Source organism: Acomys minous (assembly GCF_964271855.1).
Source record: "Acomys minous genome assembly, chromosome: 19".
Lineage (NCBI taxonomy): Eukaryota > Metazoa > Chordata > Mammalia > Rodentia > Muridae > Acomys > Acomys minous.
The window spans coordinates 42150179-42170587 of NC_140499.1; the positions used below are offsets into that span (position 1 = coordinate 42150179).

General features: G+C 44.9%; 2 protein-coding genes across 5 annotated transcripts in view; one reads left to right on the plus strand and one right to left on the minus strand.

Annotated features, from left to right (window-relative positions):
• Nucleotides 1-2278: 2278 nt before the first annotated feature.
• On the minus strand, nt 2279-12903 carry SHOX2 (SHOX homeobox 2). 2 transcript variants are annotated; one of them, XM_084768532.1, is made up of 5 exons: nt 11957-12903; nt 8860-9068; nt 6437-6494; nt 6034-6122; nt 2279-4501 (listed from the first exon to the last, which is right to left on the minus strand). In XM_084768532.1, the coding sequence occupies exons 1-5, from the start codon at nt 12300-12302 to the stop codon at nt 4208-4210; spliced, it is 996 nt and encodes a 331-aa protein (XP_084624658.1). In that variant the 5' UTR covers nt 12303-12903; the 3' UTR covers nt 2279-4207. The 2 variants fall into 2 exon arrangements, with proteins under 2 accessions (XP_084624658.1, XP_084624659.1); XM_084768533.1 differs by having other exon boundaries at nt 2279-4465; nt 11957-12900.
• RSRC1 (arginine and serine rich coiled-coil 1) overlaps nt 12108-20409 on the plus strand; it is a 299338-nt gene continuing 291036 nt past the window's right edge. For 2 of the 3 annotated variants that reach the window (XM_084768529.1, XM_084768530.1), the window contains exon 1: nt 16399-16557. The gene's annotated coding sequence lies outside the window, so the exon portion shown is untranslated. Of the gene's footprint in view, nt 12228-16398; nt 16558-20409 lie in introns of those variants that run through there. The other variant, XM_084768531.1, reaches the window with a different exon arrangement.

Below are 20409 nucleotides of genomic sequence, written 5' to 3' on the forward strand. Positions count from 1 at the left end.
TAATAGCCAATTGTAAGACTTTAAAAATTGGGAGACTGACAATCAAAACAGTCTTAAACGCTTTGTTTATGTGATGAAAAGGAGTGACCTTTTAATTCCCTGACACACATTAAACTGATTTCACAGGCTTTCTGTCCTGATGTTTAACATAGTCGAGTGCTTGAGGTTATGTAAAATAAACAATCTTGAGATCCTATTGCAAATGTTTGCAATTTATGATGTAAACTGATTTGTGAAGAAAAAAAAAAACAGGATTCATGTTGTTGAAGCCAAAAAGGCATTTTTCAGAAATCAAAATAGTTCCGAAATTTGAGCATTACATTATACTAAAGTATTACCATGTGAGGATCTTAAAAAGTTACAATTCTTGGGGGGGGGGGTCAAAATAGATGTGTATCAATTCAATTCTGAGCTTTAAAAAAAAGAGAGAGAGAGAGACTGGGATTCCTGAATCACAGAGTCCTTAACAGTTATCCTGTCTTGAGTTAGCTCCCTTGACTCAGCCTTGCACTACCCCGCCCCCACCCCTGCCCCCAATGTGGAGTTTTCTAACTATGGAAAGGTTTGCATTCCACTAAAGAGTAAGGTTAGGGGAGTCCTTTACTGATATGGTTACAATTATTGGATTCTGTCCAAGACCTCCTCAAACCCATTCTGGTGGTGGTTCCGAAAACGCGGGGCTTTGGATTTTGGCTCACCCAGCTGTTCGCCAAACAGTTTGGGCTGCAAAGATCTGGGAAAAGTGGCCTGTGTCAAAGGCTGGAACACCAGACAGCTAGGGTGATCAGCCTGTATCCTCCTGAGTCTCAAGGGAGAGAAAGTGGTGGCTTTGGTATATCTGACCTGACCAGGAACCTATGGCCTTTCTTATCAGACCTATCCTTACTCTTTCTCCCTGGAGCTCAGCACTCATGGTAGGCCGGCAAGGTGGGTACGGATGTTACCCAGCACCCAGCTGGCAGGAACTTGCCACAGCCTTCTACTGAGACTTAGTCTAGTATATTCTGAAGAGCCACACATGAAACTGGGTGCCAGACCGCTTGTTAGCCTCATGTGACCTCCACTTTCTCTTGAGGGTGGGGTGGGGTATCTTGAGAGCGGTGGAACCCGCCTTGACTTGTGGTTAAGATTATCACTTGGAACCCGAAGGATTGTAGCCTGGCTGGGCTGGCGCCCCAGGGCCTCTCTGGGGCGGCAAGAGGAGGAGGATGACGCTATGGCCAACCGCAACCTTCACCAACCAAGCAAGCCACGGGGCTGAACTGGGAGGACAAGACCGGCTCTTGTTCCTCAGCTTGTGGTAGCTGAGGGACAGACCAATTTCTTGCTCCACATCTAGTCTGAGGATCAGCTTCAAAGGCGAGCTGCGTCCCTGAGGAAAGCCGAATTTGAGGCGGGCTCCGTAGGGGGGGGGGGGGAGTCACTAGTCTATCTGCCAACTCGCAGCACCAGGGGATGCTAGGACATCTGCGACTTCTCTCCTTGAGGCTGGGTGGGTGCTAAAAAGGACGTTCCACACTCAGGCCTGGCTGGGACTGGGTCCCCAGGTCTTTCTTCTTCCTGCGCGCGCGCACCCGCCCCCACCCCCGCCCCCGACACACACACACACAGCCCCCCAACACTCCCCTTACCCACACACACAAATTGGCAGGTCAAGAGCCCATCTAGAATCTCACAGAGAGTTTCGAAGCTGGCGACTGGTGCCAAACAGGCCTGGCTGGGGTGGGTGGGTGGGGCGGGGGGCTTTATTCCCCCACGCATCTCCTGCTCTGAGTCTACTTCCAAACCATCTGTTCCAGGAAGTTGTACGACCTGCGATCGATTGTTGATTATAACATATATAACAAGCCCAGGGGCGGCTGCGTGTCCCCTTTTTTTCTTTCTCCCAAAATGACCCAAACAAACTTTAAGAGTGAAAGTACAGCGAAGTGAAGAAGAAACGTTCTGGGCAGGGGAGTCTGGTCTTTGTTGTTTTCCTAATCTGGCTTTGCTGCTGGTGGTAGTGGTGTTTTAGTTTAATCTGGGCTCCATGGTAGGTATTGTGAGGTAGGTGGAAGGAGATGCCTCGGTGCTGGGGATCCACAAGGCCACCCTTCTCAGGACCCCTTGACGGCCTCGCTTAAGCGTAGAGGGGTGCGCTACAGGGGGAAGAACGGAAAGAAAGAGGGAGAGAAGGAGGAAGGAAGGGAGGGAAGGAGGGGAGAGAGAGAGAGAGAGAGAGAGAGAGAGAGAAAGAGAGAGAAATATTCGAGTATATCATCAAAAAGGAAGAAGGAAAGAGTATCCCGGATATTTTAATAGTAACAAGAACAAAGATGACGCGAACCCCATCAAATGAAACAATACTATTTTCATTCAATTGATCGCAAAGTGTCTTCGTTAATAACTTGGCACTTATTTAAAAGGTTTAACAGAAGTGGAGCTGAAACATTTTGTACTGACAACACGTCATAACAGCATCTTCTTTTGTTTAAAATAACTTAATACACTAGAAAAAATATGGCAAATATAAATAATTTTGTTTTCATGGAGAACAAATAGTTACAAAGCTCAAACGCATACCAAAGTTCAGCAAGAAGAGCTTTTCCTCTTTCATGTAAATTAAAAGGAGGGGAGAAATCCTAAGGAGGCTTGCTAGCGAATTGGGACTACAGGTTGCTTAGCCCAAGGTTTTCCTGTTTAAATAGCTACATGAATTGAAACAAATAAAACGATTACTTGAATAGATACACCTTTGTGAGATAAAATGCAAATGTTGAAAGTCAACCATTAGTTCACACATTATAGCCAAAATAAACTTTGTTCGTGTTTATCAACATATTATACACAAACCTAGTGTCTGTACCTAGCTGGGTGTCCTTTAAGGTGATTTTGACGGGATAGAGAGGGGGTGGGTGGGAAATGAAGCATTATCTCCCCCCAAAACAGGACTTCAGGAAACCAGCAAGAGGGAATTCAGGAAAAGGGAGTGACGTGGACAGATAAAGCGCCTATCACGACGGACGCAGGACTGTATACCTTCATGACTTGCTTTGCTCTTCTTTTTTCTTTCCCCATATTTTCTAACAGCCTCTATCTTCTTGGAAGACTCAGAGTGTACTTTACTCCCTTACGACTTTTTTTTTTTCCCTTTGCCCCTTGGGATCAAAGGCCGGACAAATTATATATGGATTCACATCAATTTCCAGACGCTTTTCATACTGAGAATGAAAGTGTCGTGAGTGCACATGAGAACGGGGCGGAGGGGGGGGGACACCATCAATGGAATACAAGTAACATGCAAACCAGAATTTACTGTCAGCAGTCTGGACAGTTCTGCCATAATAATTTCTCAGAGGAGTCATTGTCTGTGATATCACTTTTTTTTTCTGACGTCCTTTTTTTCTCTCCTTGCTTCCACACTGTCTTCCCTCTTCTTGCTCTTCCATACATGGTGTTTTTTAAACTCAAAGCATCAGATTCAACGTAAAAGGAGGCCCGCCTCTCTTATCAAATGTCTCGTATTAAAGTGAACTTCGCAGAAAAAAAGGTCAGCTTCAAAACCTGTGAACTTCCCAGCTGCGCATTTTTTCATCTTAATTCTTTAAATAAGTATACCTCTTCCTTCTGTTTTGTTTTCTTGGCCATTTAAAAAAAAACATACATTTTAGTTGATAAATCCCTCCCGCCTTTCTCTCAAGATTCATCCAGGTTATTTTTCCGTAATTTTTTTTATGTACAAAATATCTTTTTAGAATTGTTTTTGCTTCGTCGTCCTCTCTCTAATTCCAGCCAAATAATAAGAAACAAGCTCCCTTTCTCCTTTTCTCTCTAGTTCGTTCTCTATTCTTTTTGTTTGCTTTTGCTCATTTGTCGTTAGCAGATTTTATTTCTACGTATGAGTCCATCGCCGCCGCTGTGCCGCTATCCACTTCTCACTCTTCCCACACTCCTTTGTCCAGTCTCTATCCAGACTTCCCCAAACCCGCTCCTACAAAGCCGAAGTTTAGTCCCAAGGGCGGGTGGGCTGGTGGCCCTCGTGGAATCCCGGGTCCAGCGCAGAGTCCGGCCCTGGGGATCCAGGGCGCAGCAAGAAAAGGCGGCGGTCAGCGGGGTAGGGACAGGCCTAGGCAGTCCGAAGCGGGTGCGGGAGAAGCAGCGGGTCGCGGAGGGCGTGCGGAGTCGCGCCGTTCGGGAGGCTCCATCGACCGTGGCGCTGGTGCAGGCGTCACAGACCCAGGGCAGCCGCGTGCTTTTTAGCTTTCAGTCTGAGATCCGCGATGCTGGAGTTCTTGCTGGTAGTCTTGGCGGCGGCGGCGGCAGCCACCACCGAGGCGGCGGAGGCCGAGTCCGCGGCTAGCGTGGCCAGCGGCAGTCCGAAGGGCGGTGCCGGGAACATCATGTATGGCGCGTGCGCGGCCAGGTGCGGATGCAGGTGGTGGTGCGCGTGCGCCACGGCGCTGTCCAGCTGCAGCTGCGCCTGAACCTGAAAGGACAAGGGCGTCACGTTGCAATGACTATCCTAGGGTGACAACAGAATAGAAACAGAACATTAAAGGCGTCCAGCTTGGCTATGGGGAGAATTGGGGTGCGCGACAGGGAAGCAACATTTTCTTAATATCTGTTTGGAGAAGGACATTATAGGCCTTTTGTTAAATCTGGGACACCACATTAATACTCTAGGGTTCTTACCCCTAGGTCATTATGAGCATGTTTCCTTGGGTTCCTTGTCTGCGGGAATTTGGGGTCCCCTTTGGGAACTGGGTGGGTGAGTGGGTGACTTTGATATAGTCCCCATGCATCACCCACCTCAACATAGCAAAAATATCTTGGAAAGGCTGGGGTTAAGGACTGTTACCCCCCTCTCCTGTCTCTGTCACATACCCGTGGACACACTACTAAAATAAAACATATACACAACTTCTGGTCACTTAGCGAAGCTACTGAATTTGCAGGTCTTAAACTTTTCCTGTGGCAAAAGATACCTGAGGGTCCTGTTTACAGCAAGGTCTACTTGGGGACTTAATCTAAATTTCAAACACTCTTCTAGATGCAGATGATTCTGCTGCCCAGATGATCTCTCCCGTCTTAGGTAGGGCCAGCTTGCTAGTAAGTTCTGCCCCTCTGTCTCTCTTCCTCCAACTATCCTCATCTCAAATGCCTTCCAGTCAGGATCTTGTCGTGAGTCTTGTGGTGAGTGGGGGGACTCAGCTTTCTCTAACTCTCATTCCCAATAGATGAGTATCACCTGGCCTCTCTCCCCAGTCCAGGGTGTTGGTGGCTGAAAACTTATTTGTGACATTGTGGCCTCGGTGAGCAGGGATGCCTGCTGAAGGTGGGGAGGGTCAGAAGTGGCATGGAAAGGTTTTTGCCCTAGGGCTTAGAGAATAAGAAGTTCAGGACCCTGGGATTTCCCAGGATTAAATTATTGCTGCAGGCTTGCCTTTTTAAAAAAGTTATTCTAAAGATTCCCCACTCCCCCACCCCACCCCCCATGACTCAGAAAGGGATTGCTGAGGTAGGACAGCCAGCCCTGGGAAGGCCAAGTCTTTCCTCTTTATCAAAGATGAAACTTTTTTCTTTCTATCTTTTTTTTTTCTTTTTGACAGATTTTGAAAATAAGTCTAGGTTGGGAATAGTTGCATTTATTTTTCTTCTGTCAGTGATATTTAATGTGACTAAGGGATAAAAAATACCTAGAAAGAATATTTAGAAGATTGCTTTAAAAACATCTTTGGGCCAGCCTCAGTATTTGATTTGACAAAATCCTAATCAAAGGCTGTTCCTTCCTGTCCCCAGGTGCAATCTTAAATGCATTTTTAAAAGGACAGGTTACTGCCTTCAGGCTCCTTCGGGGGTTCCTATGAAAACAGAAAGGACTAAGTATTCACCACTATACGTTTTTAAAGGAGAGTGTGTCCACTATATAGTCTTGAAATTGGTTCTTCAAATGAATAGACATTGAGACTCAGAGACAGGGTATGTTCAGCAGTTCAAACAAACATTCAGGCCTTTTTTACACTTAAAAACAGCTTGAAGCTAGGTTGTACTTGCCTGCTGAAATGGCATCCTTAAAGCACCTACGTTGACATAGGGTGCAACTCTACAAGCTTCAAACTGGCTAGCGGCCCCTATAAGGACACCTATAAAAACAAACAAACAAACAAAAAAGGGAAATGAAGCACAAGATGTGAGGCAAACATTTATAGTATAATTTTCTAAGGTGCCAAATGGTAGAAAGATGAACTGACTCCATTAGAACTAGACTGTCATTTTTCTAAGTTGCTCCTATAATTAAAATAAGTTGTAGTTTGCTTTTAAGTAGTAGGACTTTCATTAACTGCCCAGAACTTTTTCTTAAATCAAGTACCATCATCATCATCCATTGGACTTTTTTGTCTTAGAGAAATACTCCAAACCCACTTTATTTAATGATAAAATGAATTATGAAATATACCTTTATGAAGTTGATTCTCCTGCTTTCTACACTTAGCCCTTCGATTTTGAAACCAAACCTAAAAGTTGAGAGAGAGAGAGAGAGAGAGAGAGAGAGAGAGAGAGAGAGAGAGAACATAAAATATGATGATTCAAAATATCTTAAATTATAGTAGTATAATGAAAAAAAGTATTTAGGCACGCCTTGGGAAATAAAAGGCAGGCAAATGTTAAATTATAAAAAACAGCCTTGATTTTCAGAATTAGAAATGTAAGTCAAGTACAAAATAGAAAGATTTCCTAGACGCTTTTGTAAGATAAATTGTTCCTTGATAAATTACTACTAGTTCCGGGTTTCATCTTTCCACATTACGGAGTCCCAGGGGTCCAAAACACTCCCTGGTACCTGACACCAATGTGATAATGGGTTTAAATGTTTACCCAGTTAAGACCCAAGAAGAATGGATTCAGTAATAGCCTGTAATATTAATTAGCTTCATCTTGAAGAAAAACTAAACAGTAAAGCAAATAATGACCCTTCTTTTGGTGGTGGTGGGGGGAATGGAGGGGGAAGGTAATTAGTGTCATAAAAAGCCTTACTACAAAAGAAGTTTAGAATTTCTCTGTCCCTCTGTGCAGCGGAGTGTAACTCAGTGGCAGAATAATTGTGCCATTATCATGATAATCTAATTTGCTTCTATAGAAAAAGCCACTGCCTGCAGTTAGGACAGTAGGAAAGGCTCCAGAAAATAGCTTTTGTAACTTAAGTGAAAGTATGAGGGGGGGGGGTGGGAAACAGCAATAAACTTCATTTTTAAAAAGTGTGCCACAAAAAGGAGAGGTATCAAGCAATCCCTGGATATTGGATATGATCTTCTTAAATAACTTGCCAACTTTTCAAGTCAGCATGACAGAGGTTTGTTTATTTGTTTGTTTGTTTAATTCAAATAAGGCTTCAATAATACAATTCCAATAATACAGCATATCGATTGGTTCACAATTTATGTTAAAAAAAAACATGAAAGGACAAAATTGCTTCCGAGTATTTTCTGGTAAGTTTTTGAAATCAAGTGCCACAGTCAATGTAAATCTTCAAAAATTTCTTCTGATATTGAGTATAATAGAAGGGTGGATTTCATGCCAGGGTGGCATCCTTTGTGTGACTCACATGGCCTGAGGCTTCTTGACTCTTTTTTTTCCCCCCTAGAAGATTTGGAATGGAGATACTATTACTCATGGCTGCAATAATTACCACGGTTTTAAGGGGCTGCGCAGTCTCTAGAGAGCTCTGCGCAGGCTGCAAAGCAGACCGGGCTTTAAAAAGGGACACTCTAGGATTGACGTCGTGATGACCAAGGCGGCCTATTATTATTTTTTCTCTGTCGACGTTACTGCTCTGTTTTTTCCCCCTGATCCTATTACAAGATGCAGGGAAGCCCCATAAGAATTGTGCATAGTTCCTTACAGATGGTGGTCTCTCAGCCCAGAGACCCAGGGAGTATCTGTTACAGCGATACTTTGCAACAGCTGCAGATGTTCTAGCCTAAAACTGCTCCATGTGTTCAAACAAATAATGACCATCATTTTCTCCCAATTTTATTATTTGAGCGGAAATACAATCTGAAACGTTTAAATTTGTTCCCCATAAAGCTGGAAGGATATGTATGTGTGTTTATAATTCCCCCTTTAGATTATCCTCAACCCCATTTTTTTGGTTTTACATTCACCTAAGCAACCAATAATGAAAAAAGCTGCAGTTCTGACTTCATGTGATATGGGACTTTCTGAAGGCCAGGCTCTGCAAACATCCACAATAAGATGTATACGTTTTTGTTTTTTTGTTTTTAAATGGAGTTTGCATGGGTTCCGGTTCTTTGCTTCGGTTAAGTGAAGGAACAAAGGGTGGCCAAACACATTCGGTGTCGTCTGTTTCACGCTCAGTTAGAGACGGTACCGTTAGCAGTACACTGTAAAATTTTGCACTTAACAGATGCTAATTTTCTTTATAGTCTGTACATCTATAAACCTAATTGGTATATCCGTTTGGCAAACCTAGTCCCTCAACGAAACCCAATTCCAGGCAGCAAAATACTCATTGTAACTTTTAAGGCTTCAGAGATAAAACGTTTTCTGTAGGTTTTTTTTTAAGGCTTATAAAAGTAGGCCCATTAGGATTAAACCACATTAAAGACAGCGTGGGGCAAGGGGGGGTGTGGTTAATAGAAACTCTGGGAGCAAGCCCAGCGCAGCTTTCTTCTTCAGCGAACATATGTTGGCTTAGGGGTGAAAGGGGCTACGGGATCAAAATCCATTTTAGAAAATAAGACCTTTAGCAAAGATGTCCTTCCCTTTCTCGTTTCATACCAGACACCTGCAGCTGCCTGCAAACGTAAGTACAGGGCTCTGATTTTAGAGCCCAGCCTCCACTTCCTCGCAGTAGGGTACCTGTACTCGGGCCTCCGAGAGCCCCAGTCGCTGGCTCAGTTCCTCGCGCATGAAAGCATCTGGGTAGTGGGTCTCATCGAAAAGCCTCTCCAGCTCGTTGAGTTGTTCCAGGGTAAAATTGGTCCGACTTCGCCTCTGCTTGATTTTGGTCTGGCCTTCGTCCTCCATCCCTTTCGCATCCTCTTTACGATCCTTCAATTCAGGGGACACTGGAGAGGGCACCAAGGAAGGACCACACGTGCGTCGGAGCACGCACCAACACAGACACACACAGACACACACACACGCGCGCGCGCGCGCGCGCGCATACACACACACACACACACACACACACACACACACACACACACGGACAAAAACAGCAAGACAAGCCCATTACCAGATTTTTTTTTCCCCAGAAGGCTATAGACTCCTAGCCCCTGGGGGAGCGGGGATCCCCATGCATACCCGGAGAGAGGATGGGGTCTCTGAGACCGCAAAGTCACTTCTGTATGGCTGCCTGGGGACAAGGTGGGCACGCGGCTCCCCAACTTAACTGGGGTCTCAGCTCACCCTCTCACTACCTGTTCCCTTCCCTTCTTCCTCCAACAACAAATACATTCCTGACCCTCTCGCACTCATTTGCTCCACGCACTCACGGAAATCAAAAGCGGTGCGCGCGGGGCTCTCACAGAGCTCGGTCTCGGTTAAAGGGCGCGGCAAGGCCACGCGAAGGCCTCGCACACCAGCCATCCCCAGAGGGCTGTTCTGCTGTCCCGCCAGCCTCTGCTGCCTCTGGCCCTTTGCCTCCCGCAAACTTGCTGGTCTAATTTAGGAACAACTGGGTCCGCTGAAAGGTCGCAGCTGGAAAACGAGATACTGGGACAGCGCTGCGCAGAAAGCCACGTCCCTGGGCGCCTAAGGGCTCGGGCCAGACCCCTACTTCCATAGGCAGCTAGACAGTGCCCGTGCTCCCTGCCAGACCCGGGTCGAATTGGCACCGGCAACCTCGCCATGTTGGCGGCCTGGAGGACTGGCCGCCCACGCTTGGCTAGAAGGGTAGAGGCAGAAAATAAGACAGACTCTGGTGGTCAACAAAACCCACCGCTGCATCTATCCTCGCCTTCTCCCTCCTCGGGTGGAAGCCAAGGCTCGACCCTAAAGGCTGAAACCCACTGAGATCAACAGGTTCAAGCAGAACATTGCTCGGTTTCTATTGGCTGTTCAAAACCTTTTCATGCATCCAGCAGCTCGGATGTTTAATAAAATATGCATTTTTTTTTTTTGCACACATCCGTTGCTAGTTTGCTGTCCTTTCCTTCCACGTAAATGATAGGAGCTCTGGCCGTGTGAGCAAATAGAGCCACAGGAGGGATGATATCCGTGTGTGCCAAAGGGTAAAGAAGAGGAGAGCTAGTCAGGCCCTTATCAATATAAGGTCCATCTAACCTTGCATCCTCTGTGCCTGATTTGAAGGCAGATGTCCACTGACAAATCTAAGTTTAGGTAATAGAGGCTGATTCCTCTTAACCCAGGATTCAGATCAACATGGAAAAAAAAATGAGCCAAGCTACAAAGAAATTAACACTCTTTCGGAGCTTGGAAGTCAACAAACCCAGGAACTGGCTCACCAGGGCTCTCTTGGGCTATCTAAGCCAAGTTCCTGAGCTATGAACCTTGAAGGGTTACTCTAGGCCAGCCCCTTTTTAGCCATCCTGTCACTTTCTAAATTAAGGAGGACACGGTCCCAGATCTAGGAAAAGGCGAACCGTCACATCTTGCCCCGGCCTGGTAGTCTATACAGTAATCTTATTTGTTGCCTGTATTTCTGCTTCTCGGAGTTCATTTTGTGGACGTTTGTCCTTCCTCCAGGAAGGAAGTAGATAAGGTCACAGCAAACACTAGGGGTCAATTTAATAGGAAAATCATCTCACTACCATCATATTAAAGTTTAAACATGAACACACATTCTTTAGATGGGAAGGTGAGAAGGCTTTGTCTGTTGTCACCCACAGAGTAGATTCCCTCAAAGTTTAGGGGCTTCAAAGGGAAACAAGTCCAAATTTCAAGTTGATTAATAGACTTAATATAATGTCTCCTTCGCCCCCAACCTTCCACTTAATGGCCTAAACAGGAACAGACCGTGTTATAAACAAGTTAATTGCTTGCTTAAATTTGTGATTCTACGCATGCCACATATTTTCTTAATTGGAAAAATATGGCAGCAGACCAGTTACTGCAGTACCGCGTGCCAAATTAATTTTTAACTTTGAATTGATAGACGGTTCACCAATTAGATAAAGCCATTTTCTGACATTGCTGTCTCCAAAAGACACCCTCACCAACACACACACACACACACATACACACATACACTCCCACAGTACTGCATGATTCTAGGCAGTAAAGAAATTGTGTATAGAGTATAGAGCGCACTCCCTTACACACACACACACACACACACACACACACACACACACACACACACACACACACACACCATAGACTCCTCAATGCCTCTACCGAGAGAAAATCAACTTGGCCTGGCTGGACCTTTGGCTTGGCTTCTACCTTAATAGTTCAAGGAGAATGTGAAGTTTGGATCCTAAGATCCGGAGATTTAGAGGCTTTGCCGAGTTACAATGGTTTTGGTCCAGCTGTAAAGAAGGGGCAACCTTACGTGGCTCTTCCCTTTCTCTCTTCCTCCCCCTTCTTTCCTTTAGGCCTAGTAAGGGGTTCAGGCAAACTCAGGACTATACGCTAGTCACAACTGGCCTCCTGGTGAGCCCCTGCCACAACCCCTCTCTCAGCGGGCCACACAAACTTCCTCGTCCCGCAGCGCAGCCCCATCCGCCCCGCTCCGGAAAAACGCATTTCGGTGCAACCGGAGCAACTAAGAAGGGTGCGCGCAACCCCACGTCTTTCCCCATGCGAGGACCCCACCCACGACTAAGCAGTCTGGCCTCCCACCCCTCCACTTTCCCTGTAGCTTCCAAAACTGGGGTCCAGGGCCCTCTGCGCTGCCCACCCTCCTCCCGGTTGGGCCCCGGCTACTCTCCCGCCCGGAGGACAAGGGAAGGCGGGAAGGGGAACCGCGGCCGGGGGCGCAGGCCGTTACCCTCCGTCAGCCGCGGGCTGCCGGGCTCCCTGCTCCGCTCCACGGCGCCCATGTCCAGCTCCCGGACGGGAGAGCGCCCTCCTCCAGCTCCTACTCCTGCTCCTCCTCCTCCAGCACCTCCTCCGCCTCCTCCGCCTCCGCCTCCGCCTCCTCCCGCGCCGCCGCCTCCGCCGGCCGCCCGGACTGCCGGGCTGCTGCGGTCGTCGCGGCCCGGCTCGACGCAGCCCGGCTCCTTGGCCCCTCGCAGCGGCCCGCTCTCCAGCACCTCCCGGTACGTGATGGCCTCCTTCTTCTCCTTCACTTTCTGGTCAAAAGACTTGGAGACGAACGCCGTAAGTTCTTCCATCGCGGCCGCTGTCGGTCAGCCTCGCGCTCAAGCTCTCCCTGCCGAGCCCCGCTCTTTTTTTCCTCCTTCTTTTTTTACTGCTCCAGCCCCCCCAATAATAACACATCAATGGGGCAGGGGGTGGGGGAGGAGAGGGAGGCGGAAGAAGAAGAAGAAAAAGAGAAGAAAGAAGAGGAGAAGTAGAAGGAGAAAAAGAAGTAAGAAGAGGAGGAGGAGGAGGAGGAGGAGAAAGGGGGGAGAGGGGGGAGAGGGAGGAGGAGGGAAGGGGCGGGGGCCGCCAGAGGGAAATGGGAACTGATGCTTCCCTGCCGGAGCGCGCGTGTTCAATGTTAAGATCTTTGACAATTCTTCCTGCGGAGAGTTCAGATCTGATAGCGACGCAGCTCTTGAAGTCTCACTATTTATACTTCCTAAAGGCGGGCCCCTTGTTCTGAGTAAATTACCTCCCCTCGCAACTCCGAGTGAACCCCTTCGCGGGTAGCAGGAGCGCCACTACCTGGGGTGGGGTGGAGAGGGAGTAGGGAAGAGAGAGAGAGGGAGGAAAGGGAGAGAGAGGAGAGAGAGAGAGAGAGAGAGAGAGAGAGAGAGAGAGAGAGAGAGAGAGAGAGAGAGAGAGAGAGAGAGAGAGAATATATGAATATGAATGTGAATGTGAATATTGAGGATGGAGGATCCAGGCTGGAGTCTACCCGGCTGGAGAGGGAGGGCAAGCAGGGGACCAGAGGGGGCGGGGAGAGGAGGCAGGTCTTAGGCGGTCGGGTTTTTTTTTTTTTTTTTTTTTTAATAGTCTCGGCCGCCGGTGCTCTTGGCCATTAATCCAGGATTGACAAGAATCCCTAATTAATTTAATTAAGCGTGGATTTTGCGTTGGTGTCACGACTTAGTAAAACACTGGGGAGCTGGATAGACTTCTCGGAGGCGGGGCCAAGAGGAAACTGACAAGTGCACTGCAATCAGAGTCTGTTGGTATCCTCAGAGAGTACCGGACCCTACAGCCTCGCTCTGGGTGGGCACCCCAACTGCTCGACCCTACACTGATGACCCCTGGTCTCTGGCCAGGCATCGGACTCTCGACAGTTAATAGGCCCAGCAACCACTGGAGCATTCAGGTCCTGCACCCCTTCCTGCTCCGTTTGAGGCCGCTGCAGCTGCACAGCCATGCATCTTGGCTTCACGTGCCTGCTGCGATTGGGGCTTCTTTGCGGCTCCTTGGACTCCTTCGCCTCCTTTTAGGATCTTTCCGACTCACATCCAGCCTCGCTAAATTCGGGTCCCTGTAATTCGCCCTACTGCTCACTCCTTGGAGTCAAAACTGACTCCCAATCCCGCTAGACCGGGTTGGTCGATTTAACTTGTTTCCTGAGAGCAGCCGTTCCCTGCCAGATTCCGTTTTAAGGTGATTTCTTAGATCCCGGTTAGGCGCAGCTCCATTTCGTTTCCTTTCTGAGGTCTCAGGATCCTTACTCTTTTTCGTAACAACTTCCAGCACCTTGTCCTCAATTATTTAGTATCCTGGCAAGCATTATATTTCGCTTTCCTAATTTTTAAAAACAAAAGATTACCACTTTTTGAATTCTGCGGAAAAAATTACCGACGTTGTCGCTCGTCTAATTTTTGATTACCGTGGACTGTGAAAACAAGACTCACTCTTCGCTCTTCCGAGGGAAAAGAAAGCCAACTCTCTTTCTGATTTGTAACTTAAAATTGTGTTTTTGACTCATTTTATGAAAACTGTTTGTTATATGGGGGGAACACGTCTGTGTCCTGTAAGCCAGAGCTTGCTGTGAGATTTGTAGCTGTGCAAATATTTGTTTATGCACACAAAAGGATATTTACAAAAGGAAAGTTACGTTTACTTGAATAAGTAAACAAATTACCTCTAAGTGCGGAATTGGGGGCGTTTTCAGTATACTGAATATTAATGAGTTTTGTCTGATGTTAAAAGATAATATTTTCGTTTTCTTGTATCCAGTACTCAGTAAAAATGAAAGCAATTATACGCTATCAATATGTATATCTTCAACTTATTGGTTAGAAGAACAAAACACACCTAGCAAATAATTTCAAAAGTTCCATAAAAACAATCTGAAACATTTCTAAAGAGAGCTCTATTTTAATATGGCATATAACGGTTTCTCGAGTAAGTGTAATTTAAAACTTCACATAACTTCACGTAGTACTAAATACTCAGACTACATTGCACACTTAAAGGAGAAGAAAATAAAGCTTATTAGAAATGTCACTTTACTTTTTCTCTGACGTTGTTATCTTTCCTTCTGAAAACTACCCCCCCCCCTTAGGACAAAAGCTTAAGTTTACTCTGTTAACAGCAATAGCATTAGGTGTTAATGAAGCACATGAACTCTTGCTTTTATTATTTCACAAGACTTTGAGTGAAAAACAACAGGTCCTAAGTTGTATGTGAATTTAGAAACAAAGTCACATTAAGCATTAGTCTGCTATCTGTAACACTGAAATTCTGATAAGGGAGGAGAATAATCACAAAATTTTTACTCTTTTGTGAAACTGTTTAAAAAGATTATTTAGCAGGATGATCAGTAACGGGATCTGCTAAGTTGGTGTGGTGTTCCAGTGGCTCTCAAACTGAATCATGAAATACATATTCACAAACACCTCCCCAATGAGTGCTGCTAAAAGCCTGATAAGGGGACAGGAGACCCTCCAGATACTTCTTTATCCTTTTAAGCACATGACTTAAATCCAAACTCATATACCATCTTCTGAGCTAGAGGAAAAGATGACCACGTTAAAGGTAATCAGAGAAGGGTCAGGCATGACTATTGTGTAATTTGAACCAACAGATTTCCACATTATTTCGTCTTCTTGACTAGTTTTAACTATAGGGATGGTAGATGAAACAATGATAAATCTCCTGTGTCTGGCTATAGAGTCCTACTTGTGTAAAGGAAGTTTAATTTACAATTTTTATTAGTGTATAATTGTATAGGGAGATTTCCATGATGAGTTTTCCACATAAGAAAAATTATATGTCTCCTATTAGCCTCTTATAGAGGCTATCCTCATCCCTTTTCACATCCCTAATAGCTCCTCTCTTAGGAAGTTTCTGTTTTAAAAAGTCCAAAGTCTTGAAATCATATTAATAAATGCTATGAAGTACGATGTTGTTTCATTAAACAGCAAATATTTTCCTGAGCTGAGACATTTCAAAAAGCAGTTTTGAAAAGAAAAATCATTGAGGGTAAAGCTCAGCTGACAGCCTACATACATATATATCCCAAGAGTTCCCCAGCTTTTGAATTATTTAAAACAAACACGTAGTGTTGTAGTTATGTTTTAAAATGGACCCTCAAAACTGGCGAATTAAGGTCCAGCTACTTCTCAGGAATAGATCTGTAGTGGCGGTGATTTGCATCTCAAATGTCTGTGGAATCTGTATCTTGGTATCTAGCTGTCTGCCGAACCCAGGTTAATATCTTCTTTGTCGCCTTAGTTTTGCTTCCTTATTCTAAATGATGAAAAAAATTGCATAAAAAAAAGGTATAAGTTACAGAAAATGCCATTTTTCTTTAATTTCGGCTGTTGAAGTCTTTTGATAAACCTACACATTTGGTTTCTTTTCTAGAAGAAACTTCTCGCATTGGGAAGATTTCTTCCCTCTATCCAAGTTACTTTAATATGAGAAACTAATTTGCGTCCAATCCGTGACTGCCTTCACTTTATTGGCAGGGGAAAACCCCCCCACCTATTTTAAATGTATTTTTGGAAATAAATCATTACAACTTAATCACACACGACTCTATGCAGACACACTCCCATGATTTATTATTGTTGGGCGAATTTCCACCTCGCTGAACAGGAACTAACCAATTTTGCTCCCCGTGGATGTCTTAAACATAACTTCTCAGAATGTAGATGTTTACTGATTATCTGTGACGATAACGGCGATTACTAAGGCAGTAACATCCCATAGTACCACCTTTATTGCTTTTTGGGAACAAGAAAATCCAATTATGCAAACACGCAAAAACAAACATTAAACAAACAAACACAAAAAAAAATTGGCGGCACGACAATCCACTTGCTCGGCATTCCCAAAGCCCCAGCAGCCTGCATCGACGCACTCGATAGCTCGGCTGACGCTGCCTGGCGCTGGAACCAGGAAGGCGCTGAGCTTAAACCGAAGCAAGTTCTGAAGACGCCGTAGGCGCTCTGGTTTGAAGAAGGGGATTCCAGGTCCCCACGTCCGGAGGTGCGAGCCCGAAGGTCGACCCAGGTGATGCCGGCTTCCAGAGTGTGGGGGCGGCGCTCGCGAAGGAGGCGTTCCGAGGCCCTGCTCCCCGTGAGGCAGCGTGGGGCCTGGTGCTCACGGTGGCGAGGAGGTGGCGGAGGGTTGGGCCGTGGCCCGCGGCGAGCGTAGTGGAGCCTTTGCGCATGCGCCCCCCCGCACCGGGGAGGGTCCCAGCTAGCTGGCTCTGGGCGAAGGGGACCCGCGGGACTGGGCAGTCGCGGGTGGTGAGCGGCGCAGGCCTCAGGCTTGGCCTGCAGTCTGGATTGGTGTGGGAGAGTTAGCTGCCAGTCCCGGGTCAGCCATCGCCGTTCTTGGCTTTCCCAGTTGTCCTACCTTAATAGCATGACTCATTCTCACCTCCTCCAGGTAGTCCGAGGAGGGGGGGCGGGGAGAGTGGCGTCTAGAGTGAGTCGCCCCCCCAGCCCTCTCCCCCCCCCCAACCCAGCTCATCTGTATTACTGCTTGTTGACAAGAGAGATGGTAGACGGTCCCAGAGACCGTCCTGACTTTACACATCCCTTGAATTTCCATTGACTTCACGACTTTCGGTCGTGTGAGCCCTTAGTTACTCTTGGATTCTTCACTTCTTTGAGAAGTTACAAACGCCTGGTGCCTGCCTTCGGTTTTCACTAATGTTATTTATGAGTTGTATTTTTAAATGCTTATTGGGGGAAAAAATAATCTAGACTCTCCAGTGACCCAGTTTCGCCCCCACTAACCAAGTAGTAGGTTATTAAATAAATTCACATGTCACGTGTTGACATCTGAAGGTATTCAAGTTGTCATCTTTGAACTTAGATGTGAAAGCTCCCAGTGAAGGAACTACGTGGAGTTTTCAGGTTTTAAGGAGTGGAGCGGATGTGACAGGTACAACCTTGTGGGGAAACTATCTATCCTCCGAGAGCCTCTGTAGGCTTAGAGTTTATGAATATTCACTTTCTTTGCAGACAAAGGAGATTTCTTGCTAAGTGGTAGCACTTTATTACTGTATGTTCAATAAGAGTGCTAAGAATGTCTGAAGCTGAAAAAGACAAAGGCAGCTGGCACTTGTCTGTTAATTGGCCTTGCTGACCCAGTCTCTCCATATTCAGCATGTAGAGCTGTGATAGGAATTGCTTGTCATAGGGTTGGTGTAGTGCATTTATAGATATCTCTTTCTGGTTTCTCTCTCAGACCACAGGACAGAAATCCTGTAGTTTTCTTCAGTTTAAAAAGAAACACTGATCTACAGATTTCTTTCTTTCTTTCTTTCTTTCTTTCTTTCTTTTTTGTAGCAGAAGTGTTCATATTTTTAAATTGAAAATAAGGTTTTTTTCATACAATATGTTCTGATCATGGTTTCCCCTTATCTCCCAGATTCTTCCCACTGCCCTACCCTTCTAATGCCACACCGTCTTGTTCTCTTTCTTTGGAAAAGAGGCAAATAAAAAGACAACAAACACAACAAAGTAACAGCAACAACAACAAAATGAAAAAGGAAGAAAGAGCATGAGAAATGTACATACACCACACACACACACACACACACACACACACACACACAAACACAATATTCACAAAAAGTCAAAATTGAAAACCATACTATACAAGCAAAAGACCAGTATGGTTAAAAAAAAAAGTTCTCAAACAAAGGTAATATGAGACAAAAACAAAAGACAAACAAACAAAAAACCAAAAAAAAAAAAAAAACCAAACAAAACAAAACCAAAAGAAAGAAAGAAACAAACAAACCCAAACCAACCAAACAAAACAAAAATATAAAACCAAAAGAACCTTTGTGTTTGTTTTGTCTTGGCCATCTACTGCTGGACATGGAGCCTGGAGCCTGCCCTTAACTATGGTTTGTACACCCTTGGAGAAGCTGATTTTTCCTTTGCAGTTGTTAGTTGGAGATAGCCCCTATTTACTTCTCCATCTCAGTGCTGGGACCCTGTCTGGTTTGGCTCCATAGAGGCCCCGTGCATGTTGCCATGCATGATGAACTCTGTGAGTTCATGAGTGTCCGTCTTACCAGTAGTATTTTGACAGGATTCTTTTTCTTTTGAATTTTGCCTTGTTATACCTGAATTTTGCCTCTATTCTTTTAATTCCTCTGGGTGGTTCTCTACTTGTTTGTGAATTACATAGTATGTTTAATAATGTTTACTCCATTTTTACTTTTTGTTTCTGTTTTGTTTTTCTCTTGTATTCAAGCCCAGGTTGGCCTTTTGAACTTGCTGTGTGGCCTGGAATCTTATCTTCCTGCCTCTACTGCCCAAGTGAGAGATTGTAAGCATGTGCCACCATATTCAGCCATTTTATTTTTCTGCCTTTTATTGAGGAGGGGGCATGTACCCAGGAGCAAAGATTATAGTTTGATTATTTAATGAAATTTTGTGGTGAAGTACTTAAAAATGTCATGTCCTTTGTGAACCTTTGTTTTCTTAAAATTAATTGCTCATTTTCTGAAACATAATAACTGCTTGTTTTTATCTTTATTAAGGCTATGACTTGGCAGTTGGAAAATACTGGTTCACTGAGTTAGATATGTGTTTCAAATGTTGGCATTTTTTATTATATATCAAGTATTAACTCTTACTAATATTGCCATTGATCCTAGAAAAGAAGAGACTTGAGTACTAGTCAACTACACGTTATCTAAAATTCAAACTCTTTTACTTAAGAGCTGCATTTTATGATTGGTGACAAATATTGTTAATTTTCCTTGAGGTAAAAGGCTATATCTTCATTCAGTCTGAGAAAAAGGCTGCCAAATAGCCAAGCCCATATGATCATCTATTGGCAGTCTTACAACAAAAATCATGTTTTATAATAAAAGCAGCTAGTTCAGCTTGCAATTCAGTTGCACAGTATTTTTAGGATAACCGGCATTCTTCATTTTATGATAGAAATTGTGTGTGTTGACATTTAATACATTTAATGATTTTTATTCCTTTGCCAAGGGTATTTTTTGGGGTGTGTGTGTACTTGCTGTTGCTGCACTGGGCATTGAACCTTGGGTTTTACATAAGCTACTCAGGTTCTCTACCACTGAGCAGGATTCTTGGCCTGGTCAAGAACATTATGGACTGAGACTCCAGTGGGGTGAAGAATGGGCAGGGGCCGGGGAGGATGCAGTGACCCTAGTAGTATAGTTTGCTTCTGCTTTGATTCTTGGCAACATTCAGAATATCAAAAAAGATAATGTTTGTATACTATAATGAAAATCATTGTCCCTCTTGGATTTCCTGGCCTAAAGGATCCTTGGGCTCTCTTTTGGGAGCTGTTGATACACTAAATTTAATACCTTGGAAGGCAAGGACTTTCTGTATCATGCTCACTGATGTATCTCTTAACCTGGGCAGCTCTCGTCCTGAGCTGTTTACCCATCTGCAGTGTAGGACCACTCACATCTTGAGTCTGTGTTCTCTTTGCTGTGTCTTGCTTTGCTTTTCTTCTGAAGTACACTGGAAACTTTCAAAGAAGGGTGAACATGAGATGTAGTGTTGAGAACTTGAATTTCTAAGAATTTTTTTTTCTTCTTTTTTGGTAGTTACACACTAGACCACTGATTTGAAATTGGAATTAGTTTTTCAGAATTTGAGGTTGAATTTCTTTTATTTCTTGTGTTGCTATTTGAAAAGTCTGCTTTTTACTTTGCTTTCCTCCTTTTTCTTCTATTTTATTTTTTGACTCTTTGGAATTGTTTGGGATCTTCTCTTTATTCTTGGTGCCTGACACTACTGCTACTGCTGCTGCTGCTGCTGCTGCTACTACTACTACTTCCTTGTTTGGCTTCAAAAGGGCCTTTTATATACTAGGCAACATCTCCAGTGTCTTGAGTTTTTCCTAAGTTTT

Excerpts from the sequence above, each read along its gene's own strand:
- SHOX2 (XM_084768532.1), bottom strand. The coding sequence starts at position 12,302 with ATGGAAGAACTTACGGCGTTCGTCTCCAAGTCTTTTGACCAGAAAGTG. Across the intron at positions 6,495-8,859 it reads TCTCGGAGGCCCGAGTACAG|GTTTGGTTTCAAAATCGAAG; the intron begins GTACCCTACTGC and ends CTCAACTTTTAG. Across the intron at positions 6,123-6,436 it reads GGAGAATCAACTTCATAAAG|GTGTCCTTATAGGGGCCGCT; the intron begins GTATATTTCATA and ends TTGTTTTTATAG.